This window comes from Cololabis saira, chromosome 12 (assembly GCF_033807715.1).
Source record: "Cololabis saira isolate AMF1-May2022 chromosome 12, fColSai1.1, whole genome shotgun sequence".
NCBI lineage: Eukaryota > Metazoa > Chordata > Actinopteri > Beloniformes > Belonidae > Cololabis > Cololabis saira.
In genome coordinates, this window is record NC_084598.1 from 4567650 (window position 1) to 4590863 (window position 23214).

Genomic DNA, 23214 nt, shown 5'->3' on the forward strand with positions numbered 1-23214 from the left:
TATCAGACTGTAAATGTATTTCTGCAGGGAGAGTGAGGACCTGAATAGAACTTTAGTCGCACCGTCCCACAGTACTTTGCATGTATTACATGATTGTCCTTTTGTTTTTCAGGGCGAATATTGATGAAGTGGAAACGGAGGTTGTGGAGATCGAGGCTAAACTAGATAAGGTAAGACATTTATTACCACTGTGCCTAAGCCATCCGTTAAATGTAAGCAAATAATTGGATGTGAAACATGAATTTCAGGCCTTGTGTCTGCATGAATAGCACTTAAAGATGTCTATTTTTCTGGCAGGTGAAGCACAGCTTTTTTGACATTTGTAGTAAGCCCTGTCCACCGGCATGTTTGGTACCTGTTTAGTGTTCTTTTCTGCTGAGATCAGGCCAAGCCCATTTCTCTGTACTCAATCAAAAATAGGGAAAAAAACGGCTTAGACATTTGCTTTAAAGTAGCAAGGACTTCTTATCCTTCCTGGTTTTGTTTTGGATCTGAAATATGAATAGAGTTTCATGGCGAGCTGCAAATGCACCGACGCTGAACATATCAGACATGTTCACTGAGAACACTCATTAGTTCAGAACAGATTTGAGAATGAAACATGTTTATTTAAAGCCGGCTTTTTTCACGCCCGAGATCCATCCTAAAGACCTCATCTGATTCTGACGCAGCTCATAAATCTGCTGCTTCATTTCTATAAAACCTGACCTTCGTGGTTTTCAGACAGCGCTTGCCTTTCTCAAGAGAGAAATTAAATGAATAATTGTCTTCATCATGACTGATTTATCCTAATGTGACAGTGCTGATACACATTTCTTAAATATTACACGAATTTTGACTCAATATTAGTTTACTTTACAAGTTTTTTCTTTATGTTCCAAGTGATGGAAAAAATAAATGCATCTTTACATATAAGCTTTGAATAATTTATTTTCCTGACTATTTGTATTAAAGGTGCCAGGAATCAGAAATGGTTGAGTGCATACAGTATCTTTGATGTTGCTATCAACTCTAAAACTTTGAAATAACACAGCCATGCCGCCCCTTTTTTTATGATGTATTATTTTACTAATGTATTGAGATTTTCTGGTTATTGTGACTCAGCCGACCCAGACCAGAGCACAATTATCCAGATTAATCATTTTAACTCAACCCGCGTTTAAAACTTGGTACAGTAGCCGTCCATCTGAAGGGGGAAGGGCAAAGCTGCAGCCCTGACGGAAACAAAGGGAAGTGAAGATGCACTGCAAAAACTCAAAATCTTACAAAGAATATTTGTCTTATTTCTAGTTAAAATGTCTAATTTTTTGTCAAAAAATCTCATTTCACTTAAAACAAGAGTCATTACCAGAAAAATAACTTGTTTGACAATTTTCACCTGTTTCAAATAAATTTTCACTTGAAATAAGTAGAAAAATCTGCCCGTGGGACAAGATTTATCTTCTCATTACAAGCAAAAAAATCTTTGACTAAAAATTAGACATTTTAACTAGAAATAAGACAAATACTGTTGTTAAGATTTAGAGTTTTTGCAGTGTGGCAGTGCTGATCACAAGCCTGCATGCCACTAAGGTTTCATATCAAACTGGAAAAGAAACAATCTCTATATTCCGTCGTAATATATTGTGACGCAACAGACACAAAAAGCATCCTGACCATTAATCCCGGTTTGTTCAATCCCGGCAGCACATCACTGTGCCGTGTCTAATGCCATATTGCTGACATTAATAGCTGGTGTCACTGGCAGATTCCTCCTGCATAATGAATGTCCCTCAGTCCGGTCGAACACTTGGGCCGGGGGTCATGGAAATGTGACGGGCTTTAAAGCACCAGCAGCCAGATGCTTTTCATGTGACGCTCACGTCGGAGGTTGATCTGATTGAAATTCTTTATTCAGTCACATCACTCTACAAACATTGAACACAAACATTATCGAAAAATAGTGACTGAAAAGGCACAGGCAGAAGCAAAGTGCTGATATTAATGCCTGTCCTACATACAAACAATAGCAAAACTAAACCAGAAAAACCAGAAAAGGAGGAGCAATAAGGTTTACATATATAATAGTAAAGACATTTTTATATATATATATATATATATATATATATATATATATATATATATATATATATATATATGTATATGTATATGTATATAAATAATACACACCGTATTTTCCGTACTATAAGGCGCACCGCATTATAAAGCGCATAATGCCATTTCAAAATAAAAGTTCAAAAATACTTTTATTAATCCCAGAAAGGAAAATAATGAGACAAAAGGGAGGGGGGCCAGAAACATGTCATTTACCACGTGGAGTTTCTATTAGACTGAGTCTGGCAGGAAACCTGGGAGGCCAAAGCTCCTCGTCCTTTCAGCCGCTGCTGGTTGAACTGGCCTTGATGGTTGCCAACCACCAATAAATGAAGCAAAAATATGCCAGCAACAATCTGGCTATCTTGGGCTACTTGCTAAACGTTTATGACATTAAACAACACAACAATAATGTAAAGGAATTTGGCCAAAGTGATGGGCTGGAGTGAGGTTTCTTCCAAACTTTCCAATCTTTATCTGAGTGAAGGCTGGTTACTTTAAACCTTGAAAACCATTGCTCTATATTTAATTGACAGATCTAGCACTAATACGTAATCTCATCTATTTATTCCATTTATGTTTGTTCAAAAATCAGTGTGTTCTCTACAATGCTGAACTAGGTCTTTATGCTAAAAGAAAGAAAGCATCAGTGTAATGTCTGGTTAGCAGCTGGCAGGAAATGAGACATGATTTGAGAGGACAGTTGGTAAAAAGCCCAAGTCTGGCATCAAAACACGGCCAGAAGCCAAGCAAAGCAGGTTTGGCAAAGAAAACAACACTTTGCTGACGGCTGCAGAGAAACCAAAAGATGTGTATAAATGTTCACAAAAACATTCAAGTATGATCATCAATGACATAAACCTAGTCTAGTTATTTTTATTTTTTTTTTTTCTGCTGATGTTCAGGGAATAAGCTATAAACCTTGACCAGCTTCAGTTAACTTAGGTCTTTATAACTTTTGTTCTGTTTTGTTATTTTAGGGGTTGTTTTCAATATTTTTATTTTTGTCTCTCTTTCTTCAAGTTTACATGGAAATAGTAATTCTGAATTGAGGTTTACATGGAAAACACGTTTGATCGGCTTTATCCAATTCCTCTACAGGTCTGCGGGTTGGGAAGGTTGATTGGATAGGGGGGGGGGGACGTCTTTACGTATTTACGTCTACCGGAAGAAAAACAAATTTACTCGAGTAGCAACAACATGGAGGAACACATTATTAGCATCCTTTTTGGATTTGTTTAAAATACCAATTCAACTCCACCTTTGTAACTATAAATCTATCACCACATTCAGTCTTTGGAACCAAATCACTGCTCTAAAAGATACTAAATACTACTAAACTACACCAATTACATTGAATTGATAAAAAACAATTAAATTAGTACACCTGTACTGCAAAACTGTAATGACTCAAATGAAACAAGTTTGAAATGTAAGAACAGATTCAACATTTATTCAAACTGTATGGCTTAAACAGTGGGATAACAGCAAACAGCTAAAGTACCATTGTCCTTCAAGTTTTCTTAGCTTATAAAATCACAAAGTAGAAAAAAAATACAACCTGATAAATAAAGAAACAGGACAAAAAAATAAAAGTTCACTGAAAATAAAATCCTATCAGTGATGACCTCTTCTAATATAAATAAAATGTGCAAATTCACCTGTGGTTGGAACATGCCACAAATTAGATACTATTGCAATTTGTTTTCGTAATAGTCAAACGTTATATCAAAATGTAACAACCATCTCCTTCTGTTTTTGCAGACTCTGCACATAATAGATGATGTTTGCTCCTCGTCTCTCTTTATAAATCCAAACCAGTTCCAGATAACGGAGCTGGAATCTCATTTAACAACGAGCTCCTCACTCTCAGATCCGCCATGTTTGTTACACAAAAACGTCATCCACGGGAATTTCTCGTTTTTACCGCAAGATGACAAATTCTTACCGTGGGGAATTTCTTTGACGGTATATCGTGAACGGTAAAATATCGCCCATTCCTAGTCTTGAGTCTAATATTAGGACTTCCATTGTCTGAATCGCTCACAAAGCAAAGGTGTTTTCATTGTGTGTATAGTGAAAGTTTCATATGGTGTTCTGTGAAACCTTCACTTTACCTTGTGTGTGTGTGATTTTTCTCCTTTAGCTGGTGAAGTTATGCAGCGGGATGATCGAAGCTGGGAAGGTTTACGTCAGCGCCAACAAGCTCTTCGTCAACGGCGTCCGGGACCTGTCTCAGCAGTGCAAGAAGGATGAGATGATCTCGGTGAGATTCAAATGAAGCACAGACATTTTTCCTGGCCTGTGTTTGATTTATCAGACTGTATCATGCCTTTTACTGTCCCAGTTTCCCTCACGATGGGTCATGACATTGTGTGGAATTCTTTACTCTTGGGGCGTTAGCCTTGGATGTCTGTTTTGTATGAATAAACCTGATTACTAACAGATTAGTCAGCCAGGATCATGTCGGGCCTGGAAACTTCTGGCTCCAACACACAGCACATGCATCTTGGCAGCTGACAAAAAAAGACTATTAAAAGCCCTCGTGGCCTAAACTGTGACTGATTTTGATTTTCCTATAAGTCTTGTTCATCTTTGTAGTTTCCATTGTTAAAAAAAAGGGGAATCAGCTCTGCACTAATGGCTCCTTTTACTATAATGGTTCAAAAATACCTCAGTGACAATACGCAGTTTGGACATAACTGCCTTTGCTTGGTTTCCATTTATAATTTCAGTAAATTCTGGATTTAACATGTGAATGCTCGTAATGTCCTCCTTTATTCTCAAAAATGCAGCTAAAGCAGCAGTTACTATTTTTCTGGATGCATTGTGCAGCTAAAGATTCACTGTTTTTTGTTTTTGTTTTGCAGGAGTGCCTGGAAAAGTGTGGGGAAAGCCTGCAGGAGATTATCAACTACCACATGGTAAGTTGTCCATGTGTGCCACGTACAGCAGCATCACACCAGCGCCAGGTAGCACGTAAGGGGAGGGGGGGGGGTTCTCTGTTTCTCTGTTCCCTCTGCTGCGATGGGACATCCAGCTGGATCACACTGAATCCACATCCTTTCACTTAGGACTCTTGTATCTGCATCATTTTGGATCTCTTTTTTTCATGAGAAGACATATGGATTAATCACGGAAGAGTATTAGGGCCAGGCAGGAGAAAAATAAAAAGGAGGAAGATTTTTTTTCATTATGAACTTCGAGAAAAATGTCGAAATATGGAGGAAAAAAGTCGAAATGTCGAGATTAATGTTGAAGTGCAATTTCGAGAAAAAAGTCAAAATGTTGAGAAAAAAGTCAAAATTTCGTGAATAAAGTTGAAATGTTGAGAAAAAAGTCAAAAAGCCCGAATTGTTGAGGAAAAAGTCGAAATGTTGAGGAAAAAAGTCAAAATGTCGAGAATAATGTTGAAGTACAATTTCGAGAAAAAAGTCAAAATGTTGAGAAAAAAGTCAAAATTTCGTGAATAAAGTTGAAATGTTGAGAAAAAAGGCGAAATTTCGACTTTATTCTTGAAATTGTATTTCAACATTATTCTCAACATTTCGACTTTTTTCTCGAAGTGCACAATAAAAAAAAAAAAATCTTCCCCTCTCAAATATTTCTTCTCGTGCCTGGCCCTAATACTCTTCCGTAATTAATAGTATTAAAGGGATTGTGACATGAAAAACACATTTTTCTTGATTTTTTTTGTGTTTTGTTGGGTGTCTTGACATCAATTATACCCAAAAAACAACAAACTTTTAACATTCAGTGTATTATGTGCTTTCTGGGATTTTCCGCATAACTGTGCAAAAACGGCGCATGTGGTTTGGTGGCGGGCCGTGACGTCAGGGCCCGCTAAATCACCGCCCCCTCCACCCAGCTCCCTGCCTCCTCTCCTCTCCAGCGCACCATAAAGGCTGATTTATGGTTCCGCGTTACACCGACGCAGAGCCTACGGCGTAGGGTTACGCGGCGACGCGCACCGTACGCTGAACCCTACGGCGTAGGCTCTGCGTCGATTTAACGCGGAACCATAAATGAGGCTTAACACGGAGCTGTTTAGAGCCTCTTTTGTTCTAATCACCGGAGGAAAACTGCTAAGAAGACCACTGACTGGACTTAAGACAAGGGGACACTGCTGCTTGCATGCCTTTATTTTTATGATTGTTTGCGGTGGACTACTTCGCCGTGCTGCTTTTCCGTGCATGCTTCGCCTGTCGCTCCCGGCTTAACTCTCTGACGCCGCTGTTAGAAGTCCGGTTCGGTGTGTGCACGGACTTCATCCCCGGGCTGTAGTCGCCCTGTCTGGGCTGTGTGTGTGGGTGTTTGTGGTCGGTGTGCGCGTGTGTGTGTGGAGACCCGTTATATAATACATCCATGGTGGAGACGCTGGCAGAAGTGTGTAGCAGTTGGTTGGAGGAGGAGGTTTGGAGGAGGAGCGGAGCAATGATTGACAGGAAAAGGGGAAAAGGACGCATTTTTTCACGGCGCAAAAAAACACCGTCATAAAAAGCCAGGAATGGAGTACTAGAGTTTTTCTTGTTAAAACCTTTTAGACACATTTGAGGGATGTTGGCCAAGACTTTTAATAGTGTTAAAAGCATTTTAAAAATGATGTCACAATACCTTAAAGTATTTAACTTTTATTTTTTTTCCAAAGCTTACCTAATAGCCATGAATGAGGAGAAGAAAATGTGGCCGCATGGTTGTGAATCTCTCCGATTACCTTTTTGTTTATTCTTTCCTTTCAGCGATACAAAGAACCTCATCAGTAACTATTAATTCTCAAAATCTACAGGACTTTTAAAAGCAGGTCATATTTTTCTTAATCCTCATTTTGCAACAGTTTTTTCATTCATACGCGTCCATTTCCTTACATTAAGCAGAACTTGTCATTAAGTCCGGCCCGTGACCTCTGACCCCCAGGCCTTTTGAACTCCATTAACCCGCTGAGCCTCACTATGCTGAAAAGTGCACAGACTTTGGTTGTTTGCATGTGTGCGCATCACATTCCTCGCTGAAATCCCACAAATGTGCGCCGTAGGAGATCTGTGCCTCCCTCCTCCTCCTCATCCCCTCGGTCCGTGGGTGGAGAGGAAGGTCGGCTTTGATGGTCGGACTCGCTCAGGCAGGCGAGGATTAGGTTTAGCTGCTGGACACCAGTGACCCTGTTTGACCTTGACACACTGCAGTCTGTTACTTACTACGGGGTCAGGTTATTACTCTGAGGTCAGGTTACGCTGAGCAGGACTGACAGCATGTGAGGCCTCGCATGGATTAAACTAAAGATGTAACACCAAATGCTAATTCTTCTGTAATTGTGCAGAAAACTGCGTTATGTGCTGCCGTTAGCTCAGACCCCTGGATCATCTTCAGACGGGCTAATATAACCATTTACTACTAGCGGTGTAACGATACACTAATCTTACGATATGGTACACGATATTGAGGTCACGATAACGATACGATATTATAGCAGTATTTTTTTAACAACCTTGAATGAGGAACATATGACTGGAAAAAATGGTCTTTTATTTGAAAGACACAAAATACAAAACAATACTGTGTGTTTGTCCTATTGTTACAGTTTGTAATGCTTTATAACTGTTTAAGTTTTAAAGAGAAAGCCAGGCCAACCATTTCCTACAAACTGAACTAAAAGTAAATGTCAGGTTTGCATTATGCATCTTCAGTTTCATACAATAAAAATATTTTGCCACAAACTGAATAGTTTCTGTCATGTATGATTTGACTTTTTTCTTTTCCAGAATTTTTTTTTTTTTTTTTTTTAAAGGTTTTTTTGGGCTCTAGTGGCCCTTTATTGGAGATGCAGACTGGAAAGGGGTAGAGAGAGAGGACGGGGAAGACACGCAGCAAAGGTGCGCGGGCTGGATTCGAACCCACGACCGCTGCAGGAGGACTGTAGCCTCAGTATATGGCCCGCTGCTTAACCCACTGCGCCACCGAGCGGCCCCCTTTTCCAGAAATTTAACAACTAAAATTAAATAAATAAATAAAAGTAAGTAAATACATACAATTTTACATAAAAAAACAGATTGATTCATGCTCACCTTATAAGTGTAAGAGGAGATTTATTTTAGTTAAGAAGGTTATTTTGGTAATTCAGGGTTCATTATTTTATAAATATATTCTTTATATTCTGATGTAAATCAGGGACTATAATGACACTAGTCAGTTTATCTGTAGTGATTAGTCTGTTTTAGATTGGGCGGAGTGATACGCCACAGTACGGCACTAGGTGCTGTGTTGATGTTCTAAAATCCTACACTGTTGAGGGACATTAAAGTACACTGGAACTCAGCAGAAGTTGTCCCCGTGTTTATCCTACTCACCACCCCAAAAAGGTTTAATTTAATAAGGTAAGGCTTAACCCTACACCAGCCTTACATAAGTAAAAGTTCAGAGCTCAAAACCCTGCAAGAGTCCCGTGATCGGGACCAAAACGGTACTAGTTTCTTCTGAGGAGGAAGATTTTGGTCCGTGGGTCGAGGCGCGGGCGGTACTAGTCAACACAATAGATTAATATTAATAATCCAATATCGCGATACAGTTTGTCACCTCCACGACACGTAACGCGTAATTTCGTGGCACGATATATTGTTACTCCCCTATTTACTACTGGGACGCACTTCCACGGGACTGGCAGGTCTGGTCTGCCGCTGTTCCTGTTTCCATTACCCCGAGATTTGAAATATCACTGAGAAAAAACTGTAATGTAATGGCTATAATTTAAAAAAAAAAAAGAAAAAAAAGCAGAATATCACGAAACCCTTTTTTACACTTTCATGAGGTTGTTTTTCAGACGTGTAAATAATCTATTGTCTCCTAGAAGTGTGTTGAAAACGCGTGTTTGTATCTGTGACATAGCAGGTCAATCTGAAGTCATGTTCAACCTGTTTTTGTTCTCATTGATGAGACGTATTGTGCTATAACACTGAATCATTATCCATTACATAAATGGCTCTGCCTTTTGAATGATCAGGCTGTTTTGTTCATACGACATGGTCGTCACAACATTCCATTTCTGGTTTTTGTTGTAGCAGTAGTTACAATAATATGTCCAAAAAGACAAAGAACACTGTTCGATGGGATTCCCCCGGGAATTTGTCAAAAATGTTACCTTTTGTTTTTGTAAAAAAGTGTAAAGGAAATGAACTTGCTGATTCAGTAAAGTTCTGAGCGGTAACGTGTGAGAGGATGAGCTGCCTGCAGATTATCAAACAGTATTCACATGTGGAGATAAGGACAGGTGAAGGAGCAGTGATGATGTCGATATACCAATTAGGGAGGTAGTAATTACCCTTACATTGTTCATGCTGCTGTCAAACAGGATGATAATATACTATTTTCCCTAATATTTGAATGTAAATGTCATGGTTTATTGGCCTCAATGTAAAACAAACACTAACCTAACAGTGACTGCGTTTACATGCATCAATAACCCTTTTAAAACCGGAATATTAGCAATAACCCCTTTGAATAACCCAAATTTGCTCATATTCTGGTTTTTAAAAACCTCAATATGAGCCCTGGGTTACTCTCCTTTTAAAACCTGAATATTGGGTCATGTAAACACCAAACAGAATATCCCCATCAAACGGAACAGGAATCTGTTTTCTGCACATGTTCTGTTCACAAGGAATCCTGGTCTTTTGAGTCCAGGAAGTTCTTATAAACACGGAGAAACCAAGACCAGGAGGAGACTAATCACTTCATAAATGTAATGAAGGATATGAACATTTCTGCATTTGTAGACGCTAGAAAGTACCGGGATAGAAGATTTACAAGAAGGTGAGAGAAAAGTTGCGCAAAGCAGCATTAGTTTTGAATTTGGATACAGGAAGAAGAAGCAGAAATGACGGTAATTACGTCATGACGTTCTTCGTGCGTCGCTGGTTTGATCCAGATATCCTGAATGATTAATTATCATGTAAACGGAATATTCCCAATGTTTCAGTAACCGGAATATTAGCAATAACCCGAATTTTGACTGCATGTAAACGTAGTCACTAAGAGATATCCAACATTAAAATCTAGCGGCTGTAATGCAGTGAAAGGATGAGCTCTAACATGTTAACTCCTGCTGAGGGTCAGGATGGAGCGATCACTGGCAGCTGATTTCATCACGGCAGTCTTACCATCAGAAAAACACTTCAGTCAAGGAAAACAATAAAAACTAACCTTTCAGAAGCAACAACCACTTATTTTCTTTTTTTTAATCAAAGTGCAGCCAACCGCGGCTCTGACTGGACCAGAACTGTTGGCGTTAAAGTATCTGTCGTCAAATCAAGTCAGAGTTTTCCAATAGCTGTATTTATTGGAAAGAGAGAAAAGAAAATACTCTAACTGTTGTAACATTCAAGACATTAGAGAAGGTTTTCTTCCATGAACTTGTAATGGTCATTTTTTTAGGTTCTCAGCAAGAGGTTAAAGTAATGTTTTAGGATCTCTTGAGGCGGTTTAGTGTGTGTTTTTCATGGATTAGGTTAATCCATAATGAGTGGCTCTTGATTTTTCTGGACCTCTAAGCTTATTCCTATAAGAGTTTTGGCAGGTTCATTTCCCATTTTTCTTTTCTGCTCCGTCTGACGCAGAAATGAGACGTTTGAGGTCCGTGTGTCCGTCAGACTGACAGATCTGTTTGTCTTGTTCAGTGTGTCACACTTAGAGACCGCAGGAGAGTGAGCTTTGGCCCGGGACCAGCTGGCTCTGCTGCAGCTCAGCTGCCTCTCGGCCTAACGCTGGCCTAATGTTGGCCCTCTTCTCCCTCTTCTCCCTCTTCCTCCCTCCGGCCCAGTACAGCCTCACTGGACACTAATGGAGCTTTTGCATTAGTACCACCTTAGCCCGGCTCGGCTCGTCACGGCTCTTCCCGTTTGTCCCCGTGTGTTTTTCCACAGCCAGGTGAGAAGTGGGCAGGTTGGGGTGAAGCTGCTGTGACGTACTCGATTGCGCAACCGCTTTGTTCATGTCGGCGCTGATGAGAAATCAGCTGGAGCCGTGAGCAGCTGAGAGTAAAACAGCCCGTCTACATCCCTTTTTTAATTCTCTCCTCAGCACCAGGTTTATGAACATCTGCACCTCAGAGTTGGATCACCAAACAGACGTTTTGCACTTTATAATAAAATCGCCGCAAGCCGCGGGTCGCTCTCGCGCTGACTCCCGCTTCCTGATTCAAACGTCTGACGCCCCCGCCCCCCAACCAATCAGTGGCGAGGAGGGTGGTGACGTCAGAAATAGTCCCTGCTCAGCCCGCTATAGAACCTGGCTGAAATGGTTACAGAAAAAAGTATCGACTTGGAGCGGCTCTACCCGTCTCAGCCCTAGTGCGAAAGCGCAAAATGGGGCCATAGCGGGTAGAACCGAGGAGAAGCGATACTAGTGGAAAAGGGGCTTAATGGAGCTTTTCCACTAGAACCTACTCAGCTCGGCTCGTCTCAACTCGGCCTGGTTTCTTTTCCATAAATATTCAGCTGGAGCAGAAGTAGGAGGTTGGAGAAGCTGCTGTGACGTATTTGATTGTGTGATCTAAATGAAGAAGAAAACAACACTAAAGATGTAGAACCTGGAGGAGATGATAGATGTGCTGCTGGATCTGTGACTCGTGTTTGATATCAAGTTAAAAAATGAGAGCTTTTTGTTTGTTTGTCTCTGCGATGCTGAAAAGTCAGCTGGAGCCGTGAGCAGCTATGAAGAGACAGAGCTCCTGGTAGATCTGGTCGTTCCTTATCTCCGTCTAGATCCCTTTTTAATTCTCTCCTCAGCACCAGGTTTATGAACATCTGCACCTCAGAGTTGGATCATGAAACAGACTTTTGCGCTGCTACTGCTAAGTTGAACACTTAATTAGTGACTCATGTTTGATATATGGAGGATAAGACTTTTATTGGAAAGCAGTGAGGCATCACAGGTAGACTTTGACTTTTACCCATTTTGAATTCTCGTTTTTTTTTTTTTTTGTATCCTCAGACACATTTTCATTTAGATTTCTTGGTTTTAAAGCATATTGAAAGGATTGCTTCTGCTTGTGCAGTAGGATGCTCCGACTGAATGAATGAATCCCTACAATAGATGCGACTGTCTCGGTTATATTTAGAAAGAGGAGAACAAAGCAGAGCCAGTAGGAACACACTCCCGCCTGCAGACGTGATCTACATTCTTTGTTCATGAAATAAAACGATGTTCCCGCCTCCGAGTGAGCACGCGCCAAGCTCTTACTAAACATGTGCACTGGCATTTTATAAATTTTTTGGTTCCAATTCTGATTTTGTGAGCTGGTCGTCCCCAGCTGGAGTTTCTGAGGAGGATGAGAGATCATTTCCACCCTCGTACTTTAGCAGTAATGTGTGAAGCTTCAGGCCTCACTGAGCTTATCTGAGCAGAGAGATTAGAAAACAGTGGAGTTGACTAAACTGACTCCATCTAACATCATCCTCTTACCAGCATCACCAAGCTCGCTAATTAACGTGTTTGCTAAATCCTTTCAAATACCCAACTGAAAAACACACGGGGGGTTAAATCTGCACTAATACAAGCAGCATTTTCAGTAAGGAAATGATTGTTTTAGCACCATTTTCTGAAATCTTCCTAATACCACCTGAATATTCAAATATCATCATTATTTAAGGAGGATGCTGCTCGGTTCTGGATCTTTTTCTATACGACTTCAGATCTAAACATGTTTTTGCAAAGTAAAATATGAAATTTCATGGTAGAAAAACTACTGGCATTAACAAGGGAAACACCTGTAATTTACCGTCCACGACCGATCGTATCATCATGTGTTTAGAGCTGCACCATGTGGCAACAATTTATCTTGATCGCAATATCAATATTGTAAAAACAATACAGTATTTTCCAACCGCCGCGTGTTTAGGGTCTAAATGTGGGTCGTCTGTTTGACTAGATGACTAGCCTCAGCGTCTGGGAGTTTAGATGTTGATTTATCCGGAGATAGTGATGACGGGAGGGAAAGCCCAGAGCCAAAAAAAACGCCAGCAGAGAAATCTGGGCTCAGATTTAGCTGGAACGCACGAAGAAGAACTCAGACTGAACTGTTTGATCACATATCAAACCAAATCACTGTGACGATTTTCAACTAATGACAGCTTGTATAGAGGGAATGTGCATGATGTCACAGATGCAACTTCACAGCGGGTTACTGTACGCCCACTGAGTGTCGGAAAAGACTGAGTGGCAGCGTAATCTTTCGGTTTGAGCAACTGGAAAACATCTAAAATGGGAAAGAGCTGTTGTGCGATCGACTGTACTCATAGATTTAGCAAGAAATCAGAGTTAAAATAATCTTGAGAGAGACAAATGGATCGCTGCAATTCACAGAAACAACTGGATTCCAGACACCGAAACGTGGATTTGTGGTTCCCATTTTGTATCAGGTAATGTTGGATTTTTGGGTAGCTAACGTTAAACGGTCAAATCATAAAGTTCGGTGTCCTCACCACTTTAATTTCTACAACAAATCCTGCCTTGAAGTCGGACCAAGCGTCAAGACTTTTGTAAGCCTTCAAGCTTTGCTTCGTGTATTTCCCCGGCGTAAAAATTAAGTACATATAAATATCAGGAAACTGGATTCATGGCCAAATATGAATGTCCATGGACCACTGGTTCTTGGTAACTGTACCAAATATTAATGTCCATGGACCACTGGTTCTTGGTAACTGTACCAAATATTAATGTCCATGGACCACTGGTTCTTGGTAACTGTACCAAATATTAATGTCCATGGACCACTGGTTCTTGGTAACTGTACCAAATATTAATGTCCATGGACCACTGGTTCTTGGTAACTGTACCAAATATTAATGTCCATGGACCACTGGTTCTTGGTAACTGTACCAAATATTAATGTCCATGGACCACTGGTTCTTGGTAACTGTACCAAATATTAATGTCCATGGACCACTGGTTCTTGGGGTAACTGTACGGGTCACTGTCAAGTCCAACTGCCTTTTAATTTAAGCCCATAATCAGCTGTTATCCCGTCTTCTCCACTAGTTGCAGCTGTTTTTGCTGATGTTTTACCACTCAGTGTGAGTAAGGGGGCTGGTCCAATGGGGAAGTGACGTCAATGCAAATATTATGCACCCCTAGTTCCAACTTATTTAGAATAAATGGGGTTTGGGGTCCTAAATACTGGAGCGTTAAGGGCACTTGAGGTTTTATTAGTGACGACGAAGCATCTCAGAGTGAACATGCGTGAACTTCACGACCTCACTGACATCCAGCACGTTGTCTTCCCCTCGGCTGCTGCACAAATACAATTCAAGGCCCAGTTTGGCCAATAGCAGTTAGTGGAAATGCTATACTAGATAAGCTAGGAGATGGTGTATTAATGATTAGGAATCAGTTACTGAAGATCATAGATCTCTTTCATAATATTTGAAAGATGTGTTTGCTCAGTATTTGCAACATATTTCAGTGTTTATAATGTAGACTGATTATTAGTAAAGAAACATATCTTAAATAAATACATATAAAACTTATTTAATTATTATTAAATTGTTATTGGTTTACTAAAAATGGTCATTGGTTCAAGTCACGATAAGTGATCATAACTTAAACGCTTAAAAAAATTTCTGACTATACATTGTTTGAATTGGTTGATGCTATTTAAAGAATGTATGATTTTTGTATTGTAAATGCATTAAAATGTTTAACGGAATGACTATAACCTTAATGTGAGTGTCAAAAGGAGCACTGGTCTTATTTGACAGAAATCTAAAGTATATTTTGTAGTATTTCCTTTTTTTTTACTTTTCTATTTTTCTTTTCCTTTACTACCTCTTTAGGTTTGCTTTAATTTTTGTCTTGTACTGTGTATTATGTGTCGGACCCCAGGAAGAATAGCTGCAGTTTTTGCTGCAGCTAATGGGGATCAGAATAAAACTATAAACCAGGGGTCGGCAACCCGCGGCTCTAGAGCCGCCCTAGTGGCTCCTGGAGCTTTTTCAGAAATGTTTGACCTTTTTTTTTCTCTTTTTTTCCTCTTTTTCTCTTTTTCTTCTTTTTTCCTCTTTTTTTTCCTGTTTCTTTTTTCTTTTTTTCTCTTTTTTTCTTCCTTTTTCCTTTCCTTTTTAATCTTGATATTTCATCTTTTTTCTCGACATTTCGTCTTTTTTCTCGACATTTCAACTTTTTTCTCAACATTTTGACTTTTTTCTTGAGATTGTACCGTACTTCAACATTAATTTCGACATTTCATCTTTTTTCTCGACATTTCGACTTTTTTCTCAACATTTCGACTTTTTTCTCGACATTTCGACTTCATTCTAAGGCTTATACAAGACTTTTCATTTTTTGCGGCTCCAGACATATTTGTTTTTTGTGTTTTTGGTCCAATATGGCTCTTTCAACATTTTGGGTTGCCGACCGCTGCTATAAACCAACCTCAAAACCTCATAATCTCTATTAATATTATTATTATGGGCCAAATGAGCTTGATTTCAGTCAGGTTGGATCAGGTTGGATCGCGTTGTGCGGAGACGGCCTGCACTCCAGATACCGTCTGGTGTCAATGAGGAGATTCTTAAACTGCATCCAGAAACACGGGCATGTGCGGTCAAGCTGTGCATCTGTTGAAGAGGCTGCAGGTTTCTGAGCGTTGCATAAGGCACTTGGCTGCAGTCTGGCGCAGTCAGCAATTACAGCCAAGGTTTCTTTTGTTATGGGAGGGAAACTTGTTTTGATCCAGTGGGTGAAAAAAAAAAACTAGCCTTAAATACCCTCAAAGCAAACATGTGGCTTCCCCTTTGCGGCTGCAGAAACCCAGTAAAAGTCACCACTTCCATCCGAGAAATAGTTTCAAGTCTTAACTGGCTACATTAAACTAGATAATCTCTCTCTGTTCACTACTCTCCCTGAAAACAATAGAGCGCTTTCTAAATCATCTTGCAGTACATTTTTGTCCCCGAGGTAAAACAACGATGAGACTTGTTTTGTTTTAAACTGAAATCTTCTCCACACAACATGCTGGATTATGTTAGACGTTAGAGTCTAGCGACGATGCTCGTGGACCCTGAATGGAAAGTGAGTGTGTTTTTGTGACACGGTTCCAGCAGCTCCTTCTCCCGCCCCCGCCCCTCCGCCTCAGTGACCTATTTAGCAGAGCAGGATGATGCAGGATGATGCAGCGATGCTCTGTGACGGCTGCAGAGACGAGGAGGCTGCTGGTCTTAGATCATCCAGGCCGAGGCCCAAGGCCGTGTGTTGTTGTGTCAGAGAGGATGTTGGACATTCCCCGTCCCTTCACTCCAACAGGCGTCCTTGCCTCATGCCGTTTGTCATCCCGGGATGATTCATGGGAAAGGAGGGGTTTTGTCGCCCTCTGTTGGCCAATACAGGCTCGGAAGAGGAACAGAGTTCAATCCCTCTAAATCAGAGGTTTTCAGCTGGTTTTGTCCCAGTCCCCGCCATTATAACCATAAGCAACTCGGGGACCAACTGCTTTTGGGGATGTTTGTTTTATTTTGCACCTTGCTTTTAAATAAGAGTATGGGTCTATATAGGCTATTTATTTGCATCAGTGTATATTTGTATTTGCACCTTTTGCTATAAACAAAAAACAGTCAATGTAAAATGAACGATAGGAAGCCAAGAGCGCTTATAATATTGCAACGTTCATTCTCACTCATTTGATATAATTTGGATGGGTAAATTATTCAAAAAAAATGAATAGTAAATGGAAAATAAATTGAGTCTAAAAATTAAATATATATTTTTTTTTAATTATTATTGTTTTCCATTTACAATTTCACTGACCGCCTGCAATACCGTCACAGACCACCAGGGGGGTCGCGGACCACCGGTTGACAATCCCTGATCTAAAACACTTCAAATGATTAATGTCGAAATGCAATGTTGTAAATACAGTTTGAGTCAATTTGTGTTTTTTATTGCTTCACATAATTATACTAGTTAAGTTACATGTGAGCTCCACTACACTTAATAATGATATTATTATGATGAACTCTCATAACTCATAGTCTCAGAGAAATCAACCACTGTGCAATAATAACAGTAATTATAATAACACTATCATATGCTGTAACAATGCACCTTCCAATAATCATATCTACCTCATACTGCTGCACCTTTCACTTTTTTAATTGTATACATGTTAATAAGTGCCACATTTGTTTATTTACTGTTGCTACTTCTTAAATCTGGGTACAGAGAGCCAAATAACTAGAGTCAAATTCCTTGTCGGGCCAATGTTCAAACTTGGCCAATAAAGCTGATTCTGATTCGATGAAACATATCAGATATTTCACTGATCCTAAATTTGCTCCTAAATTTCTTTATTAATAAAATATTAATTAAATTAAATGTTATTTTATTTATATAGCGACAGAGAAGTCCCCAAACTGTTCATGAGCTGATTATATTTACATTTAAATTGTGACTTTGTGTATAAAAACGATCATAATCCAGCACAGCTTTATCTTTGAGAAGCTGGAATTAGGTAAATGTTTGGCTCTTAAACCGATTCAGTTCAGTATGTTGCTCCGCCTGGTGTCTTTGCCCATGCCCTTCTCTCATTTTATTTTAATTTTTTTTAATTTTATTCTTTATTTAATTCATTAAAAGAAAAAAAAAAAACAGTTCAATATAATTACAACAAATCTCTTTCCTTGAATGAAAGGGAACCGGAAAAAGACTAAGCTTATTGTATCTGTCCCTTTTTCCTAAGAAATCAAATTTCAATTAATGTAATAATAAAAAAACAAATTACGCAATAAAAAAAACACTTTCCAATAAACGTAATTTAAAACAAAAAACAAACAAAAAAAACAAAACTACAACAAAGTTATAAAATAACGTCGTCAAACACAGTCGTATTCTTTTTTGATTCAAAGAAAAAAAATGACTGGTGCTAAAGAGAGAGAGAGGAAAAAAAAGAAAACCCACCTAACTTAACAATTATTATATTTCTTCATCAAACTGGCTTTTATTATTCTTTTGAATGTAATGTTTGATTTGCATTCTTTGGCTTCTGTATATGCAGATGAAATGGGTGATGGAGAAGCATTAACGTGTCCCTTTTTGATCCTTTCCAGATCTTATTCGACCAAGCCCAGCGGTCTGTGAAGCAACAGTTGCACAACTTTGTGAAAGAGTGAGTATCCCTGCAGTTCCCAAAGAGCTCGAGTGTAGAAAAACATGCAGCTTTAGTGGGAAAAAAGGCAAAAGTCCACAACCTTTTAAAAAGGCGAGCATGTCCTTTTTACCCCTGCAAACCTTTCTGATGTGTTTAAATATTGAGCGAGTTACTGCAGCCCAAACATGCTGCCAGAGACGGATCATGACACGAACAAAAGCAGCTGGAGTCACTTTAACAATCTGCAGCTGAGCTTGTAATAATGTGTGTGTGTGTGTGTGTGTGTGTGTGTGTGTGTGTGTTATGTGTGTGTGTGTGTGTGTGTGTGTGTTATGTGTGTGTGTCAGGGATGTTCGGAAGTTTAAGGAGACAAAGAAGCACTTTGACCGGGTGCGGGAGGACATGGAGATCGCCCAGGTGAAGAACGCTCAGGCGCCCAAGAACAAGCCTCACGAGGTGGAGGAAGCCACCAGCTCTCTCAGCATCAGCCGCAAGTGTTTCCGGCACCTGGCCCTGGACTACGTCCTGCAGGTGAGGGACACGCGGCGCAGGGAGACAATGAAATGCACTCTGGTGTCCTCGTTCTTAACATTATGGAGCTTCTCCACTAGCACCTACTCGGCTCTAGTCAACTCAACTCAGCCAAGTTTCTTTTCAATAACAATTCAGCACCTGGAGCAGCAGTAGGAGGTTGGAGAAGCTGCTGTGACGTATTTGATTGTGTGATCTAAACAGAGAAGACAACAACACTAAAGATGTAGAACCTGGAGGAGATGATAGATGTGCTGCTGGGTCTGTGGCTTGTGTTTGATATCAAGTTAAAAAATGAGAGTAAGAGAAGCTTCAAGCGGCGACACTTTTTAATTTTTTTTGTTAGTTTGTCTCGGCGCTGCTTAAAAGTCAGCTGGAGCCGTGAGCAGCTATGAAGAGACAGAGCTCCTGGTAGATCTGGTCATTCCTTATCTCCGTCTACATCCCTTTTTAATTCTGTCCTCAGCACCAGGTTTATGAACATCTGACCCTCAGAGTTGGATCATGAAACAGACTTTTGCTGCCATTGATGTTGAATAAAATGAACAAGAATCCGTCAGAGTCTCTTTCTCTGATGTCACATCCTGACTCAGACGTCTGACTCCAACCCCCCGACCAATCGGTGGTCTGTAGTGTGATGACGTCAGATACAGCTGACTCAGCAGCTTAGAACCTCGGCAGAATAGATACAGAAAAGTATCTACTCGGCACGTTAGACCCCTAGTGGAAAAGAACCTACTCAGTCGGGCTGAGTAGGTACTAGTGGGAAAGTGCCGTTACTTGATATTCCTAGCGGTCAGACTCATGAATCCGGGCTCACCAGGACGTAGCTCCTGCAGCTACGTCTGCGTCCGTCCCTCCATCCATCACCGGGACGAGCAGCGGGAGTTTATTCCAACGTTTAACCCCTCTCCATAACTGCCGGCGGAAGCAGAAGAGAGAGATTTCAGCGATCACTCTTTCCTCTAGTGATGCACCGAAATGAAAATTTGTGGCCGAAACCGAAAATAATAATAAACACTTGGCCGAATACCGAACATGGTTCTTCGCAGTTTTTCATTTATTTTGCCAATTTTTTCACCATAACATAAATCAAATACATTTGATTTGATTTCGGCATGCTTTTCAAGAAAAAAAAAATCTAATTACAAGGTAGAAAATATTTATTGAACATAAAAGACTGAACATGTTTTAATTTCCCAGCATTATGTTGTTTTGGTTCCACCTCCTGGTGAATGTTAGGTAAAATTCTTATGTGTTTACTTTTTGGTTGGCCAACGATTTATGTTTGTGGTGCAACAGTTACGGGAGCGGCCAGTCTATTTACCTATATTACAACGCCGTTATTAATTGTTCGTTTTTTTCCCCCACTTATTCCACCGAACACCGAAAGTATTTTTTTTACCATTTTCGGCTGAACAATTTCGGTTACCGAACAATCGGTGCATCACTACTTTCCTCTCTTCGTCGTCCCTGCTGACAACCTCCCCCCGTGTCGCTCAGACAGCCTAAAGAGTCTTTATTGAAAGTGTCTTGTAGCAGCGAAGGTCAAAGTTGTGGGGATTTTATCAGCCATGCAAGTGTGTCTTAAACGTAGCACAAGCTGTCCTTTTGGTCTGCATCAGTTCACATGGACAGTGTAGGGGAATCCTGCTGGAATCCTGCTGGAATCCTGCTGGAACGCCTCCAGGGTTGTGTTGTCTGATGGAGCATAGATGAAACAAGAGGGGGGGGGGGGGCAGCGGGACATATTGAGGTTATTCCCTGCCAGCGTTAACTTAAAATAGGCTTCATGGTGTTGTTATACATGAGGAGGAAGAGGGGGCGGGTTGGGACTTGTTGGTCTCCAGCACCGTGTGCTGGATGATCTTGGTCTTATCCAGGTCATGAACATGTTTCTTTTATTTTTAATAATGTTATTTATTATTGAGCATTAATAGCACAGGACATGGATACAGACACAAAAGGATTACAACGCTAATTTTTATATTTTAACACCCTCCCATCCCCAAAACAGGTTGGACACCTAACCAACAGAATTGAATTTTTCCAATTCTGTTGGGGAAAAAAAAACAAATAAAACAACATAGACCAATGATGAATAGAGCAAGTTGCACATATGCATGCATATATATATATATATACATACATACATACATACATACATACATACATACATACATACATACACACATACATATACACATAAATATCCACTGTCTCAGAAAATTAGAATATTGTGATAAAGTCCTTTTATTTTCTGTAATGCAAAAATGTCATACATTCTGGATTCATTACAAATCAACTGAAATATTTCAAGCTTTTATTATTTTAATATTGCTGATCATGGTTTACAGTTTAAGAAAACTCAAATATCCTATCTCAAAAAATTAGAATATTCTGGGAATCTTAATCTTAAACTGTAAACCATAATCAGCAATATTAAAATAATCCAGAATGAATCCAGAATGTATGACATTTTAGTTTTTTTTTTAATTGCATTACAGAAAATAAAGAACTTTATCACAATATTCTAATTTTCTGAGACAGTCCTGTATACATACATACATATACATACACGCGCACACAAACGCATACACACAACACAAAAGGAAAATAATGGCCTATCAACAAGCGTGCACTAAACAAAACACGATTCACATGATTTAATCCCATCTCAAATACCAGTGTAAGTGGCTGCCATGCCGTATCTAAGTGGGCAATTCTAAGTTTACTGATATACAGTAACACCGGATCCCAGACAGAAAGATGTGTCCCTGGACCCCCTGGGAGTATATTTTATCTTCAACTGTATGAATTGCGTCAGATCACTAAACCATAAAGATACTTTTGCTGGATTTTTTGACTTCCAATACAATAATATTCTTCTTCTTCTTGGAAGCAGCGTTGTAAATGCAATAAAATGCATGAACATGTTTCTGTCTTCTTTTCCCCGGCAGATCAATGTCCTTCAAGCAAAGAAGAAGTTTGAGATCCTGGACGCTGTAAGTCCCTACACACACACACACACACACACACACACACACACACACACACACACACACACACACACACACACACACACACACACCTGTATGTCCGTGGTGCTGCAGAGCTGATGCTCACGTTGCTTCATGTCTCCACAGATGCTGTCCTTCATGCACGCCCAGCACTCTCTGTTCCAGCAGGGCTTCCACCTGCTGGACCAGCTGGACCCCTACATGAAGAAGCTGGCCGCTGAGGTGAGGGGGGGGGGGGCAGTAAATCAGCCCTCTGGAAAACATGAAGGTTGTACTCGGGAACGATAAATATCCGTCTTATAATCTGGCCAGTTCAAATTGAAGCAGTTTTGGAGCGATGGAGGGATCAGATCAGTAACAGTAGTGGGTGCAGTGACCCATCCATCACGTCTGGGGCTTAATGTCCACACCTGGGGGGAGGGGGGGGTTATGATCTGGTTCAGGCTCAGCAGGGTTCTGGTCCCCAGAAAAGGAGCTCCGCTGACTCAGTATCCAGAGGGAAGGTTTTTCTCTCTTTTAGATCACAGCGCCAGGATTTCAAATGACAATTTTCACCTGTTTCAAGTAAATTTTCACTTGAAATAAGTAGAAAAATCTGCCAGTGGGACAAGATTTATCTTCTCATTACAAAAAAAAAAAAATTCTACTTATTTCAAGTGAAAATCTACTTGAAACAGGTGAAAATTGTTGTTTTTTCCAGTGATGAGTCTTGTTTTAAGTGTAATGAGATTTTATTTACTAAAATGAGACATTTTAACTAGAAATAAGACAAATATTCTTGTTAAGATTGTGAGTTTTTGCAGTGATCCATGTTACTTCTCCTGTGAAGGACAGAGTCATATTGATAAGTTCAGAAAAGTGTTTTTTATTGTTGTGTTTTGATGTATTTGATGTAAGCCCAGTGGATATTTAAAGCTTACAGAAGGCTGCATTTAACTGCTGCTATGTCATTCCTGCAGTATTTCTGCAGCTGTTTTGGTCACTGCTATTATTTGTAATATATTATATTATTTGTAATCAGCACAAATTATCTGTCCCCATATGATAAAATCCACCATCCCCCCTGATTTTTTTTTTACAACTCGAGTACTGTCTACAACATGAAACGGTCCCGCTAAAGGAGTTGTTTGTCTGTGTCTCGTAGCTGGACCAGCTGGTGATCGACTCGGCCATGGAGAAGAGGGAGATGGAGCACAAACACGCCACCGTCCAGCAGCGGGTGAGTCGACCACGGCCCAGCAGGATCAACTCCAGAAGGTTCTGTGTATCAGTTTGTGGAATTAAACTGAGGAATGGTTTGAATTTTGAGTTAAAAGAATGTACAAACGTAAAACAATTTAAGAAGAAATATAAAGAAATGGTTTATTTGAGGTATAAAAGTGAAGACTGTGTTTAAAGATCAGCAGCTGTGTGTGTTCTGCTATTCTGTCATGTTGTCTTTGT

At 40.0% G+C, this 23214-nt stretch overlaps 1 protein-coding gene across 1 annotated transcript in view; it reads left to right on the forward strand.

Annotated features, from left to right (window-relative positions):
* The window catches only part of acap3a (ArfGAP with coiled-coil, ankyrin repeat and PH domains 3a), a 119927-nt gene that overhangs the window by 43991 nt on the left and 52722 nt on the right, over nucleotides 1-23214 (forward strand). Inside the window, exons 2-9 of the mRNA XM_061735207.1 lie at nucleotides 113-170; nucleotides 4241-4360; nucleotides 4965-5018; nucleotides 18180-18238; nucleotides 18568-18751; nucleotides 21712-21756; nucleotides 21898-21993; nucleotides 22916-22990. Coding sequence (XP_061591191.1) covers nucleotides 113-170; nucleotides 4241-4360; nucleotides 4965-5018; nucleotides 18180-18238; nucleotides 18568-18751; nucleotides 21712-21756; nucleotides 21898-21993; nucleotides 22916-22990 — 691 coding nt within the window. The remainder of the gene's footprint in view (nucleotides 1-112; nucleotides 171-4240; nucleotides 4361-4964; nucleotides 5019-18179; nucleotides 18239-18567; nucleotides 18752-21711; nucleotides 21757-21897; nucleotides 21994-22915; nucleotides 22991-23214) is intronic.